This window comes from Triturus cristatus, chromosome 5_1 (assembly GCF_964204655.1).
Source record: "Triturus cristatus chromosome 5_1, aTriCri1.1, whole genome shotgun sequence".
NCBI classification, from domain to species: Eukaryota; Metazoa; Chordata; class Amphibia; order Caudata; family Salamandridae; genus Triturus; species Triturus cristatus.
In genome coordinates, this window is record NC_140587.1 from 289,682,131 (window position 1) to 289,698,008 (window position 15,878).

Genomic DNA, 15,878 nt, shown 5'->3' on the forward strand with positions numbered 1-15,878 from the left:
AACCAACTGTGTTTCATGCCCTACATCGGTACCTTGTTTTGCAGATGTTAGGGATCTGCCTCTTCAGGCTATGCAATGTTGACTATGTAGATTGGACTCATGTGACAGATGTGTACAGGTGTCTGATTAATTTCTGTCTCTCCACCCTGCCCACAGCATCGTCGGGGGACACAGAGGGAGACATGGACACGGACCAGGCGGAGGGACCGAGCACCAGTGGCAGCCGTGACATCGGGGCTGGCACATCGAGTGGGACAGAGGCGGAGGATAGTGTGGCCGAGGACCTGTCGACTGGCACATCAGACTACGAAGCTGACAGGTCCGAGGAGGATGTCTCAGGGTTGGCGGAGGCTGCACCAGCAGCTGACAGTGGAACAACACCTGCCACCGCCCCCTCAGTTCCCACCAACCGCCTCCCACTTGCTCGTGTCCCTTCCCAGCGTGCCCGGTCACCGCATGTCTCCTTCCTGCCAGGCACCGCACCCCCTGCCCCTGTCTCCACTGCTGCCGCCAATGCTGAGTCTATGGACATCCAGCGGCAAATGCAGGTTGGTCAGGCTGCGATCCTGAATGTCCTCCATTCCCACGGGAAAACCCTCACCAACATCGAGGCATTCTTGGAGGGCATTCATTCTTTGCAGGCTGACCAACGCAACTTGCTGAGGTCCCTAGACTCCACACTGACTGCAGCAGTGGGTCTCCTGCAGCGCGACCTCCCCCCACCTACCCCTGCCCCATCCACACTTCCCACTTCCATGCCTGTCCCACGTACACCCAGACGTCGGCATGCACCCACCACAACAGACACAGGCACCACACCAGCAGGGAAGGTCCACCGCACTCCTCCTGACACGCACACACAGGGTGAGATAGGCACACCCACTGGGTCGGGGGGCAAACGTGTGACACGCAGCCAGAGTGGGAGTCCGCATTCCACACAATCCACTCCCTCCAAATCCCCTCCCCTCAGCTCTCCTGGCCACATCTCCCCCAAGGACTCCTTCATGGCCGCTCTGTCCCTGAGCCCCACAGTTACGCCACCACGCAAGCGGTCAAGGAAGTCCTCGGTCAGGGTGGTTGAGTCTCCCCCCCTGTCTCCACCCTCCCCCGGTGGCGCTGCAACCCATCCCTCTGAACCCCCCCCCTCCTTGGGGCCTGAGGTCACTTCGGGTGCAGGGGACTCCCTGGAGGACCTTGCTAAGGTGTGTAGTGCCATCCTGGCCTCCGCCTTTGGCCATGACACACCCCCTGTGGTTGAGTCCTCCATCCCTGCACCCACAACGCCGCCCCTTTGCCCTGATGTCCCTGCGGTGCCTGTTGCTTCCCCCCCCCCTGATGCCCTCACCAGTATGGAAGACGATGGCATTTGACTGTGCAGGCAAGGTAGGGGACACACATCCCACTGTGTCCCCCATGCAGCTGGGAATAATTGACTGCCCTATGGCCTTTGTTGACTTTGAACTGCCGTTGATCCACGGACATTGTGCTCATGCTGATTAAAGCTTTATTTTTTTTTTCATTATCACACTCCTGCTATGGTGGTATTGGTGTTGGTGGGGCTGCTACATTGTTTTGGGTGGTGTTTAAGGCTTTGGGTGTGTGGGATTTGTAGTAGTGTTCTGCTCTTTGGGGCCACCCTAGGATCTGTGTGCCATCACAAGGTGTTGGCTAACTTCCTTAGGTCATGTCAGCAGTTACTGCATGGTTCAATTGTCCCAGGGTGTATTCCTTCCTCTGTGTACCCAGTTTCTTCCCTGCAGGGTGTTCCCAATGTTTAGCGCAGAGCTGTGTCTACATGAGCTGTGTGTGTGACGGAGCCCTTCTACTTTGGCCATGCATGCATGGCCATGTCTCCACCTGCAACAATCGTGGCATCCTTGGTGATCACTGTACTTGTGTGTGGAGTCAGTTGACATGAGTTCATGGGGACATGTTCCCTTGTAGGCAGTATGGATGTGGGTAATTGTGGCATCACACACATGTGTTACACCCCTCCTGGGTGTGGACACTGCTGGGAGGACTCTGCACCCACCCCTCCTGGGTCTGGACACTGCTGGGAGGACTCTGCACCCACCCCTCCTGTGTCAGGGCACTGCTGGGAGGACTCTGCACCCACCCCTCCTGTGTCAGGGCACTGCTGGGAGGACTCTGCACCCACCCCTCCTGTCTCAGGGCACTGCTGGGAGGACTCTGCACACACCCCTCCTGTCTCTGGGCACTGCTGGGAGTGATGGGCACCCACCCCTCCTGTCTCAGGGCACTGCTGGGAGGACTCCACACCCACCACTCCTGTCTCAGGGCACTGCTGGGTGGAGTCTGCACACACACCTCCGATTTCTGGATATGTGCGCTTGGCACATACACGGTGGGGTTACGCACACTGCATTAGAGGTGAGGGTACGAGTCTACTGACACTGGTGTGGTGGGGGTACGCTCCGTACGTCCGCGGGTGGGGGTACGGGTCGTACTTACACTGTTGGGCTGGGGGTACGCTCCGTGCGTCCGCGGGTGGGGGTACGGGTCGTACTTACACTGTTGGGCTGGGGGTACGCTCCGTACGTCCGCGGGTGGGGGTACGGGTCGTACTTACACTGTTGGGCTGGGGGTACGCTCCGTACGTCCGCGGGTGGGGGTACGGGTCGTACTTACACTGTTGGGCTGGGGGTACGCTCCGTGCGTCCGCGGGTGGGGGTACGGGTCGTACTTACACTGTTGGGCTGGGGGTACGCTCCGTACGTCCGCGGGTGGGGGTACGGGTCGTACTTACACTGTTGGGCTGGGGGTACGCTCCGTGCGTCCGCGGGTGGGGGTACGGGTCGTACTTACACTGTTGGGCTGGGGGTACGCTCCGTGCGTCCGCGGGTGGGGGTACGGGTCGTACTTACACTGTTGGGCTGGGGGTACGCTCCGTACGTCCGCGGGTGGGGGTACGGGTCGTACTTACACTGTTGGGCTGGGGGTACGCTCCGTACGTCCGCGGGTGGGGGTACGGGTCGTACTTACACTGTTGGGCTGGGGGTACGCTCCGTGCGTCCGCGGGTGGGGGTACGGGTTGTACTTACACTGTTGGGCTGGGGGTACGCTCCGTGCGTCCGCGGGTGGGGGTACGGGTCGTACTTACACTGTTGGGCTGGGGGTACGCTCCGTGCGTCCGCGGGTGGGGGTACGGGTCGTACTTACACTGTTGGGCTGGGGGTACGCTCCGTACGTCCGCGGGTGGGGGTACGGGTCGTACTTACACTGTTGGGCTGGGGGTACGCTCCGTGCGTCCGCGGGTGGGGGTACGGGTCGTACTTACACTGTTGGGCTGGGGGTACGCTCCGTACGTCCGCGGGTGGGGGTACGGGTCGTACTTACACTGTTGGGCTGGGGGTGCGCTCCGTGCGTCCGCGGGTGGGGGTACGGGTCGTACTTACACTGTTGGGCTGGGGGTACGCTCCGTACGTCCGCGGGTGGGGGTACGGGTCGTACTTGCACTGTTGGGCTGGGGGGTACGCTCCTTGCATACGGGGTGGGGGTAGGGTCCGTACATATCCGTCCCCATGCTATGTGATGTTTGTGCGGCCCGTACCCAGGCCTTTGCCACGTGGGTGCGATCCGTCCCGCCATTGTTGGGGTGACGTGTGTGGGCGTGGTCCGACTCGTACCCACGCTCTTCAGGCGTGGGTACGGGACGTACCTGTCTGGTTGTGTTGCCGGTTCGCGTGGTGACGGACTTCCGTTGTGGCGGTCGCTGGCTTATCAGGACACGCCCCCACCCCCTCGTGGTGACCAGGGCATGGGAGTCAGGTATGTCCAGGCCATGTGTAGTGTGTCACTCATGTGGTTGTTTTGTGGCCTGCCCTGGTCGTGCCACCCCCACCCCACCCCACTTTCCCCCCTCCCTTAGTTATTCTGACCTTCTGCGGCGTCTGCGTCGTAACCTGTAGAGGAGGTGTACTGCTATGAGGGCAGGGATGACTCGTAGGTTCGGGTCCATGTCTGTCCGTCGCGTACTGGTACTCCTTGCTCGCGTCGTCCTGTCGCGTACGGGTCCTCCTTGATCGCGTCGTCCTGTCGCGTACGGGTCCTCCTTGGTGGCGTCGTCCTGTGTGTCCGTCACGTACTGGTCCTCCTTGTTCGCGTCGCCGTCTGTCCGTCGCGTACTGGTGGTCCTTGTTCGCGTCGTCCTGATTTCCCGGCAGTTTTTGGCTGCCGCAAAATATTCACCGTGCGGGGTGACGTCGGTGCGAATCGTGATTCCTGGGTCGTGAATGGCTGGCTGCGTGCGTCCCGACGTCAGGTCGGCGCTTTCCCGGATCGCATTGGTAGGTGTTTTTTGTTCGGTCGGTCTTTTTTACGATTCGTACGGTAATGGTGTACCCGTGCGAATCGTAATTCCATGTTTGTATATTTTGACGACCGGGTACGCGTCGGACGGAGAATATGCTCCGTCCGACGGTTCGTACCCGGTTTTTGCCGGATCGTGATCGGCACCCTGGTTGGCAGAAAACCATTTGAAACTAAACACGCTCAAAACTGAATTCTTCTTAATCGCTCCCCCCAACCAATCGACCACCATCCTCGATTGGCTGAATCACCTAACAGCACTCAAAGGTCAACCTCTCATTATCGACTCAGCGAAATCGCTGGGAGTAACGCTGGACAGGAATCCAAACATGCAGAAACACATCAGCGCCTCTAAAAAGAGAGCCAAGTTTCAGATGAACACCTTGAGAAGACTGAAACCCTTTCTGCCCGCAAATGACTTCAAACAGGCAGTTCAAGCTCAAGTAATCTCACGAGTGGAATATGGGAGTGTCGCTCTTTGCGGCCTTCCCAGATCGACGACGCCCCTCTAAGAGCTTCAATCAACACAGCTGCTAGACTCATCACAGGCTCCAAAAGAAACTGTCACATCTCCCCAGACCTTAGAGCCCTTAATTGGCTACCTTTCGAGGCTAGAATTCATCTGAAAATCACATGCATGACGCATAAGGCCCTTCATCACAATACTCCGAATTATCTAACTCAGAAACTGGTGCTCTCTTGTGGTAACAGATCCACAAGGAGCTCCAGGAATTTCCTTCTGAAACCACAACGATTTGCCAAGAAGAAGACATATAACAGACCTTCTCAGGAATGGCTCCCAGGATCTGGAATGCTTTGCCCCCAGAAACGAGACAGAACCCTCTACTGCCTCTTTCAAAAAAGAAGTAAAATCTATTCTCTTAGCTAAATTTACTTGAACTATTTATATATTTGTGTAATTTATTTGCGAGCTCGGTTTAGTTACTACTCTGTATTAGACTCACACATATTTTTTGCTATGTTTGTCTCTGTTTCTTACATCTGTCTTGTAAAGCGCTCTGATACCCGCAAGGTTCTTGTTCACGCTATATAAAACCTTGAAAATAAAATAAATAAATACATGTGCTTCATAATTTCCCTTTCAGAGCGTTGGAATATTATTTACTTATATGCACATTTGTCAAACCATTAACATATTTGGAGTTGTACTGCAATACTGACAGTTTGATTTTCCTTATTGTATGTTTCTTCCCCCATTCTTATTTTTGAGGTGCACACCATTTTTTATTTAGTAGTATGGATTCTCATTTAAACACTTCCCTCTAGGAAATCACTCTGTTTATTTATATTCCCAGATGCACTCTTGGTTCTATGCCTTACACTCAGCGATCATATATTCCTTATTTATCTCAGAATAGAAAGACGTTCCATTCTGATCCTTTAACACGGATATCTCACTTTGTAGGCTCTCTTTTTATTGTGCCTCATTTTCACACAGTGGGTGCTCCCTGTACAATTCACTCTCATTTATCTGACACGATTCAGGACTTCCCACCTACTAACTTCCATATCATCCCCACCTTTCTCTTTCCAAGGTATGAACATGTGAAAGTTCAGCTTATGGGTGGTGATACCTTAAAGGAGACAGAAGAAGAGACAGACAAGGAGGATCGAGTGAACCTGCTGAAAAAGATAATTGAGTCATTAGGTGAGAAACTACTGTTGCATAAACTGAATCTTTGGCTCAGTTCTACAAGGTTTGTTTTCATACCCATGGGTGCCTCGAGTGAACTTACTTCAATGCACCAACTCTTGAATGTGAAAGACCGGTTTTTGAAGTCCTGCAGAACCCCACCCAATACATAATTGAAGTGGTGTCAATGCTTATGGTTACTAACAGGGAGCAGTGGTAATCCAAACGATCATTAATTAATGATTTACACAATCAAGAGCACTCGAAATTGAGTATGCATTTTAATATATTTATTTTAATACACCAGGATCTAGTGCACACAATATTGGTAACATCATGGAAGATAAAAGCAGTAAAGCTTTTCAATAATAGTGAGAACAGGCAGAAATAGTAACACAGTTTATAGCCCTTAATGCCCTCACTGTGCTATGCTAGTTCTAGCAGATGAATAGATAATAAGCCTGAGCTTCAAAGGTGGTGTGCATATCTGGACAACATAATTTGTTGTCTGCTTGAAATAGATTGCCAGCAATTTTGAGCACTAGGCAAGGAGATTGCATCTATACGATGACACAATCCTGGCTCCAGTTAGTGAAGGCAGAATGGAATGCTTCACAGAGCCTCTGAGAGGCTTGCTGGAGGCTTCTTCAGTCAAGATGGAATCTTGTGCTCTGTTCATCTGCGATCTGCATCTGTGACCTGTCACATCTATTGGGAATATTGTAAATGAATTCCATCACAGAAATATGGACTGCCGAAGAACAGTCACACCTTACCCACTGAATCGTAACCTCCAATAACTATCTTAGAACGCAGAGACCTCCAGGAGAAAATGTAAGGGATAGAGAAGACAGCAGCTAGTAATGGATGCAATGGTCAATACCTAAACAGGAAGATAAACACTCATTACTACTTCTGTAATACTTTAGTGATCATACTAACCTAGAATAAAACCCACCTTTTGGTAATACACCATTTATTGGATGTCAGGCTCTCTGTAGGGACGTGAATATGCAGGTTTATATCTAGAAAACAAAATGTATTAGGAATCATAAACTTAGAATTTGAGTGACATTAATATAGCCATCCAAAGCTCGTTATTAGAAAATACTTTTCTATGTCCATGACATTACTATTATGTCCACGATAATTGCAAAATAGTTATGTCACACTCTGCTATAGGTTTCTTCCTTCAAACAAATTGGGACAAAACGATGATCTTTAAGTTCATGGAATTAATTTAGAACAGTTCTACCTTGGGTCACTAGATGGCAATATTGATCCTTACTGAACACAAATAGAATCAACTTGTATCAAAACACTTTCCGAGTTCGAGACTCTTTAAATCATGACAAAGAGAATATTGGCTTTGGTAAGCTGCATCAATCTTTTAAGTGATTAGCAGCACTTCCTGAGTTCCAGTCTCTTTAACACACAACAATATAACCATAAATGATATCGGCACTCCAAACTGGAGCAATCGATACATTATTAGCATAAAAACAAAACCTATTTTCTTCCAGAGAGCAGTCAAGAATCCTTCAAGCAGAATATCAGAAAATGCACGATTATGGCATCCTCCTTCAGCAGCTGGCACTGCAACAACAGTTAGGAAGCACAGATCTCTGTCCCAACTCTTTAAATAATCACCATAATGTAACACATAACTGAAGACTGAACCACTAGACCACAGATCCAAAGGTACACACAGCATGTCTGCCACGCATGTGTAGAAGTTCAATTCTGCTGAATCCTTTCTTGTTTCCTGAGGAATCGAATGCTGAGAAACATATGTTCAGGCAACAGCCATCTGTGATTTTACAGTCTCTTGTTCTTTCTCTGATTGTAAGTAGGGGTGCATGCCACATATAATCACACATATTACTTGTGACCTGGGTGAAGCTTATCTCTTTTACTACAGTTGGTCAAATGGCAGTCATTTTATACTGTGTCTTATCTAAGATGGAATTTTCAACATCACCTTGGGAATGTACTAATAAGGTAAACATATGTCAATACATTCTACATTGTTTAGTTTATGGTTTCTATTTGACCTTGAAAAAGGCATCTCTTCGGGACTGATGTCCCACTGGCTCTTGACAGGATATGACGCATTTAGAAGTCAAAATAATGCGACGTATTTACATCTCCTCTGGAAGATAAAGACCATTGTTTTAAGACCTACGAAGTTAAAGACAACCATTTTCTAGAATGGTCAATGACAAAATGGAGTCTCGGCCTGTACAATATGGTGCCTGCATTTATGTGTTGAAGAACCTAAAACGAAAATAAAGAATCCTAAAAGCAAGTGATTAAAAGAGATAGAATAATAGTATTATGGTGGGAAACAACCGTAAGATTTAAAACTTTCCTAGAACAATTTCTGAACTAAACAATCCCTAAATTATCACTGAATGTATTTTGATCGATCTTGCTTATCAAAACTTCATGACATATTCATTACACATTTACAGAATATTTATAGAATAAAGGAAAATGCCAGAAACGTGCATCCCTACCCATGTAACGCGTTCCCAGCACAAAGTAACTTGCGCTGCCTTGTGTTACTCCAGATTTACTAAGCAACGAAGGGCCACACAAGGCGGATTTGCGTGGCTTACCAAATCTGACTTAAGGACTGCGTTGCCTTGCCTCACCTTGTGTAAATCAAGTTTGAGCTTAGGGCTCCCTAACTTTCTTTCCCCTTAAGTTATCCTTGACAAATTTTTGTCCATTTTCTTCAACATCTTGGGTTTCTAAAAGTACCTAGGGTTTGTGGATTCCCCTGGATGGGACAGAGAAAATACACAAAAAATAGCAACATTTTGAGCTTTTTGGGGAAAAAAAGGGAAAAAGTGTCTGGTTTTTGTCCCCCTAGCAAATGGCATCAACAAACGGTTTGCTGTGCTAAAGTCACCATTTTCCCAGCTTTCAGGAACATATCGAGTTCAGTAAAAAAAAAAAATGTATCAAAGAAACTAACAGTTGAAATAAGAAAATACAGAAAATGAGTAGGAAAAAACAGCCATTTGTGACAATGTTTTCATCTGTAACTTTTTGTCACAATGGCCGATTTACAAAAGCAATCTACCATGATGTTTGCTGGGCCCTGGGGATATAGAGGGTTTGTAGGTTTTCCAAAAACCCAAGGTACCCAGAGTGAACAACTGAGCTGCACTTTACAGTGGTTTTTCAAAGTTTACCGAGTATAGGCCAATTCATATGGTCTTCAATATATACATGACACCCCTGGCAAACATCGTCAAGAGCCATGGACTCAAAATCATCTCCTATGTGGACCACACTCAACTCATCCTCTCCCTCACTAGCGGCCCAACGACCACCAAGGACAAGTTCCATAGATACACGAAAGACGTGGCCGCCTGGATGAACAACAACACTGACAAGACAGAAGTACTCATCTTCGGCAAAGGCAAGGACACCCTCTATAACAACAAATGGTGGCCACTTGAGCCAGGCACGAATCCCAGACCCACCAAACACGTTCACAACCTAGGCATCATCCTGGATAGCCAGGTCTCCATGAAGAAGCAGGTCAGCGCCATCTCCTTTGTCTGCTTCCTCATCCTCCGCATGCTCAGAAAGGTCTTCAGATGGCTCCCAACCAACACCAGGCGAACTGTTACATAAGCTCTCGTCACCAGAAGACTAGACTACGGCAACTCCCTCTACGTTGGAACCACCACCCAAATCATGACGAAACGACAGACTATTTAGAACACTGCAACCAGACTCATCTTCGACCTCCACAGGCGGGCTCACATCACTCCTTACCTCAGCAAACTCCACTTGCTACCAGTCACGAAGAGATGCCAGTTCAAGTTGCTCACCCACACTGCGGGACTACACAGCACTCAAATGAACTTCCACCTACCTATAAGGAAATTTCAATCCGAATCCCTCTTCCTAACAGCCTAATATTGAGGATGAAAATTGGGTATCAAGTAAACCTATGTATTTCCGAAATGGGCATTTAGAAGCCGTGGTTATTTGTACATCTCTGAATTTCTGGGTACCTGTACTAACATATCATTTAGAGAGAATTTTTCAAACTGTCTTCTTTCTTACACACTGGCTTACCATTAGAAGGTTCAAATGCAGAGAAATACAATTGGTACTAACAAATATCCTGCTATTCGATGCTCCCATATGTCTTCTAATAAAAATGGTACCTCACTTGAGGGGGTAGGCGTGGGGCCTGTAATCACTGGTCACCTCTCTAATCTCGCCCCGAAATACATCGTCTTTCAGAGCTTCTGGCTGCAGTCACCAAAGGGGTACCCGCAGTCGCCCACTGCCCGTCCCCCATTCCAGTAGCATCGCCCCAGCACCTGTGTCTGCAGTACTGTCATGACCGCCTTCTCATAGAGTAGGAACCGGTCTTCTCTACTAAAGTCTGTGGGCATGGGTGTATAACAAGTGTAGCTCCTCTCCCCCCAGGTGTGTCACGTGCCTTATGTCTACATAACCCAAGCGATCCATGACCCCTCGGAGAGCAGCAGTCATGCTGGGTTTATTGTCTACTCTTGGGGTGCCTGTCTCCTTGCTTCCCGTACCTGCCAAGATTTTGGAGGCCTATCTAAATCTTCATTTTAGCACATACCTAATAGACCACCACCTTCTTGATGGCTACCAACATGGTTTTAGGAGACACCACAGTACGGAGACAGCCTTTACGACTGTCTTTAACAACATCCGGACTCAGGTGGATGTAGGCCATACTACTCTAAATCTTCATCTTAGCACATATCTAAAAGACCACCACCTTTTTGATGGCTCACAACATGGTTTTAGGAGACACCACAGTACGGAGACAGCCTTGACGACTGTCTTTAACAACATCCGGACTCAGGTGGATGTAGGCCATACTACTCTTCTTGTGCTATTGGACCTCACTGCAGCCTTTGATACTCTATCTCCTCACAAGCTGGTGGCTCGCCTTAGAGAGATAGGTGTCCGGAGCACTGCTCTGGGGCTCCTTGTCTCCTTTCTTGGTGAGCGGGCGCAGATGGTGAAGTTGGGCCAGTTCTATTCAGCCCCTAAACCTTTGCTGTGTGGTGTTCCTCAGGGCTCCTCCTTGAGCCCAACACTTTTTAATATCTATGTGTCTCTGCTTGCAAAAGTGGTGAGATCTTTTGGGCTTGAGGTGTTGTCCTATGCGGACAACACCCAAATAATGGTTTCTACATCACATAGTGTAAAGGACTCTGCCCTCAATTTTAGGAGCTGTATGGAGGCAGTCTCCTCTTGGATGGTGGAGAATTTTTTTAAACTGAATGGAGAGAAGACCAAGGTCCTGATTTTTGGGCATAAACAGGATATCTGGTCCAGTGACTGGTGGCCGGACACACTTGGTGTTTGTCCCTGCCCAGTATCTCATGGGAAGAACTTAAGGGTAATTGTGGACAACTCTCTGTCTCTTGACCTTTAGGTCAATAGGACTGTCTCCACCTGCTTCGGTATCATAAGGATCCTCAGAAAAATCTCTCACTACCTCTCCTTCGAAGCACGCAAGCAGGCCGTCATTGCCTTAGTAACGTCCAGATTGGATTATTGTAATGCCCTTTATCTGGGCATTAACAAAGGGTTATTCCTGCGGCGATCCCCAAGCAGGGATACACTGGGCAGAGGTACCATTGGAAAGGGGAGCTTCTCCCCTTTACAATGATAACCTCTCCTGTTAAAATTAGTGCTCGGGTGGCTGAGATAGTCCCCCAAGTACTGATTCACAAAAGTAAAACGAGCCCATCGGCTTGTTTCACTTTCACTTGTGCTGCAATGAAGCCAATACTCAGTGATGAATTAAATAAAGGACTCCCTCTGTTGCCAAGCAGCAGAGGGGCCTTTAGGTGCCAATGGCCGAACCCCGCACTGGAGAGGTAGTGGAGCCGTCAGCCACTGGTAGACAGCTACACCTATAGGGTTAATATTTCCTTGCTTCCTGCTCTTGGTTATTGTGACTCATATAATCTGTTGGGATGAGAAGATCCTCTGCATAGAATATGGGGATGTACTGCTACCCTGAGTGACACACTTGAATGTCAAACTGGGGTCCTGACTTTTTTGGCTAAGCATTTTAAAGCCAAGATCCAGGCCCTTATAGTGGCCTGAAGTGGCACACCGACCGCTCTCTCTGAAATGATTTCCATTTTCCTTCCCATAACTGCCTCTCTTCGTATGGCAATTCCAGGAGAGAAAAATCAGTAGTATTAGCCCCACCCTAAAGAGGTCGGGGTCACAGCGACTGTGACCTTGTGGCTCTCTCGTGGACAGACCACCTGGCGAAGTTTTTGCATCGCTGGAGTCGGCTGCAGGTCCACTGCTGGAAACCCAGCGCCCCCCCCCCCCCTATAAACAGGATGGAGCGGTCTGATAGAAGCAGCTGAACAAGCTGGCCTTTACCAACCAATGATCATTCAGGAACTACTAAAAGCAGGCCCACTTTCTGTTCTCACTGGGGGTCTCTTTTCACCTGCCATCCATGAATCCCTACAGGCGCCGTCCCCAGGACCGGACTGCCCATTTATTCCATCAGCATTTACCCAAAGGGCAGGAGCAAGCGGTGGACGGTTTCGGAAGGCCACTGCTGGCGGGGCTGTGAATTTCTCCAGCTCAGCAAGGGGGGAGAGAGAGAGAAAGACAGGGAGAGAGACAGAAAGATATTTATGTTTTTTACATATGTGTATTTTTGTATGCTTTGGTTACATATTTTTTGGGGGGTTAAAGTAAAGAAAGTGCAGGTTATGAAGCTTGTTTACAAAGTAATAAATACAACATATCTTGTCATGAATAGACAAATATACCAGTGATTTATTAGGGTTCTCACTGCATTGAATCTCTGTTATGTTTTCCCCACACTATACCATTCTTCTGTTTTCTTAATTAATTTATATAGCATCACTCCTGGGGCTGCATTACAGATGCGGCGCATATCCCTTCATTGCGCTGGGTGCACCTTTTCAGAGGGGCACGCAGCGCAATTGAAGGGAATTGTGCCATATTATGGTGAATCGCTGCAAGCAACCGCTCCGTGTTTTCACAGTGCATCCGGCAACCCGCCTGCACCTTTGAAGGGGATTAGAGATCCCCTTTCAGGCGGGTGCAGTCAGTGACTGCACCATTCTGAAAGGGGATGTCTGGGGGGTCCATGGGACCAGAGGGCTGCCATCAAGGAGCGCACTGACAGTGCACCCCCTGAGGGTTTCTTTGCCTTTGCGCCCACGTCAGCAATATGGCACGGGTGCAGAGGCTAAGAGATTCCCTCATTTGTATGGGGCACACCCCCATGCAACTGACGGAACGCCCCCTGCAGATACCGCTGGCGCTTTATGTGTGCCAGTAGTATCTGTATTACAGAAGGTGAAGCACAAGCGTCTGCGGCCCCATCTGTAATAACAGAGTGCCCTGGTGGGAAAGCAAAGCTGGCACTCTCCATATTACGGCCCCTAGTGGTTAATGTTATCCCAAGTGAACCATAGTCATTTGATCAGTATGTCTGTGTGGTGACACACTTTCCACACGTCCCTACAATCCCACAAGAGCTCCACTATAACTGCACACCTCTATACTCGGGCCCAGTCTCTGCACAGCTTGCCGCTATAGACACATTTCCCCAAGCGAAGGAGGCTCTCCTGCCATCTGCAAAGCCCCGCACTCCCAGTACGTCACTACTCTCTTTACAACCCTCACAGTTGCACCATCTTCTAGCCTGAGCAGTGGTATCTGCTCTCTGTATCATCCTTCAGCCACTGCACACCCCTAGTACCAGCACTGCCACATCCACTCAGCCCACACCTCCACTCAGAGCAGCACAAACAGTAACAATTTAAGGATTTATAAAGCCCCCAGGCAAGATCGATTTTGAGGCCCCCTGTTTGGAGCAACTTTGAATTTATTACCCCTTTTCCACTCATTCAATTTCTAGTAACGCTAAACAATATTAAATTGTGTTAGACCTTCAAAAATGAGGGCATGCGTAACCAGCAGAAGCTCAAGCTGCTTCTTGTCCGATATCCAAATAGTACCAAAAGAAAGTTTGAACAACCATTGATAAAGCGATTTTTGGGGGATTTCGATACTTGCAACAACATTTTATGTGGAGTTCAGTGTCCAACCAACATGTTACTTTCATTGTAGGAAACACATGCTAAGGGTGACTTGTTAGATGGATGAGTGCATAATATTGAAGTAAAACATGTGTACATATTACTTCAAATTGTTTAGTTGTGGTATATGTGTAATCCTAAATCCACCCCCTTCACTACTGCAACAGTGAACATCAAAGGGTGGCTCTGTGGATTTACACATTCAATTTGCTGAAATTTAACAACGTTCTCCTCATCTCTCTTCCCTTGTCTTGTCCCACTTATCCTCTTTATATGTGTGCACCTCTCTGGCTAAACAATTACTTGTGGTCCTGCTGAGCACATAGCAGGAAACAGGTGATGGAGAGAACATCAAGACATTAAGAGAAAGGTTTAGCCAAATAAATAAAGTCAAGGGAGAGGTAGAGATGATGTAGAAATATACGTATTATAAATATATAACCAGAAGGAAAGATAAAGAGAGGTAGAAAGTAAGCTGTAGGTAGGTAAAGAGCGGTAGAGAACTAGTTAATATTTTAGAGTGTGGTAGAGAGAAAGTGATAGGAAAGACATGTAAAGAGAGACACAGGAATACTTGCTCTAAAGGGTGAGATGGAGAGAGAGAGGTAATTTAGAAAAAGGGGTGAATTGGAGAGCTAAAGGAAGTGAGATGTAGGTGTAAACAAAGACTAGGTAAACAAAGTGATGCAAGGTAGAAGGAGAGTAAAACGAGAAGAGGTATAGAAGTACGGGTCAGTTAAAGAGAGCAGTGGGAAAGAGAGAAAGGTAGAGAGAGGGGTAAAGGGTAGAAAGAAAAATATGGTTTAGAGTGAAAAGAGGAAGCCGAGAGGCATACATCAAATAGAGAAATACAGGTGATGTTTATAGCGAGTTATGAAATGGAGCGAGAGAGTTGAAGTGGAGGTGCACAGCCTCAATCCATGCAGAGTACTCAGCTTTGCACAGCCCTCAATACCAAGCCATGGCCTGTGCCCCCCAATTTTTCTTTAGACAGCCTCTCCACGTGTGACCACAGCTCTCTACTCTGCACAGTAAAACACTCTCTGCTGTGGCTTATTCTCTTATGGGCTGAAGTAACCCCATTATATTCAGGTTTGCTTCATCAAGTTTCAGCTTGACCACCCTACCCAGGTTGTTCCAGCTCCTCGTAGCCACTGCTCCTCGGCTAGTTCACAATTCCACTGCCCTAAAAAAAAACCTGGCCACATGACTCAAAATGGCAGAAGTAGACCTTAAAATAAATTTTGAGGTGCAGTGATACATTTTACATTAAAATGCGCAAAAAATAAGCTGTTTGATAGCCTAAAACAAACCACATTTTGTATGCTTCTTGTGTGTCCCATATATATAATGAAGTATAATTTAAATTATTAAACTGGAGGTAGGCATTGCCTTTGGACGTAGGTCCATTTGTTTCTGCCATTCTCCCTCGGATGTTTGGTTCTCCTCCTTTTTAGAAACAACAGCTGCGTTTTTTCCTGGAAGTTGTATCAACGTCTGTTAGAAGGCGATGGTCGACAGAAACGGAGCCCGTAATTTATTCTGGCCAATAATCTGGATGGGGGAATTAGAATTTCATGTGGGAAACCTAGGAAACAGGTAGCAGAGAGGTTCTCTCTGTATTTGAAATTCTCAATAATTTTCTACCATCAAAACTACATCATGAGTGAGCTTTATGTTTGTTTCTTATTTATACAGTTTACATTGAGTATCTGTTCTTGTTAGTTATTTGAATGGAGTATTGTGGCATTGGTAGTTTATTGTAGTTT

General features: G+C 48.0%; 1 protein-coding gene across 1 annotated transcript in view; it reads left to right on the forward strand.

The window, feature by feature from the left end:
• Positions 1–15,878, forward strand: part of LOC146830794 (E3 ubiquitin-protein ligase TRIM39-like) — a 152,189-nt gene that overhangs the window by 128,877 nt on the left and 7,434 nt on the right. Inside the window, exon 5 of the mRNA XM_085603788.1 lies at positions 5,886–5,998. Coding sequence (XP_085459914.1) covers positions 5,886–5,998 — 113 coding nt within the window. The remainder of the gene's footprint in view (positions 1–5,885; positions 5,999–15,878) is intronic.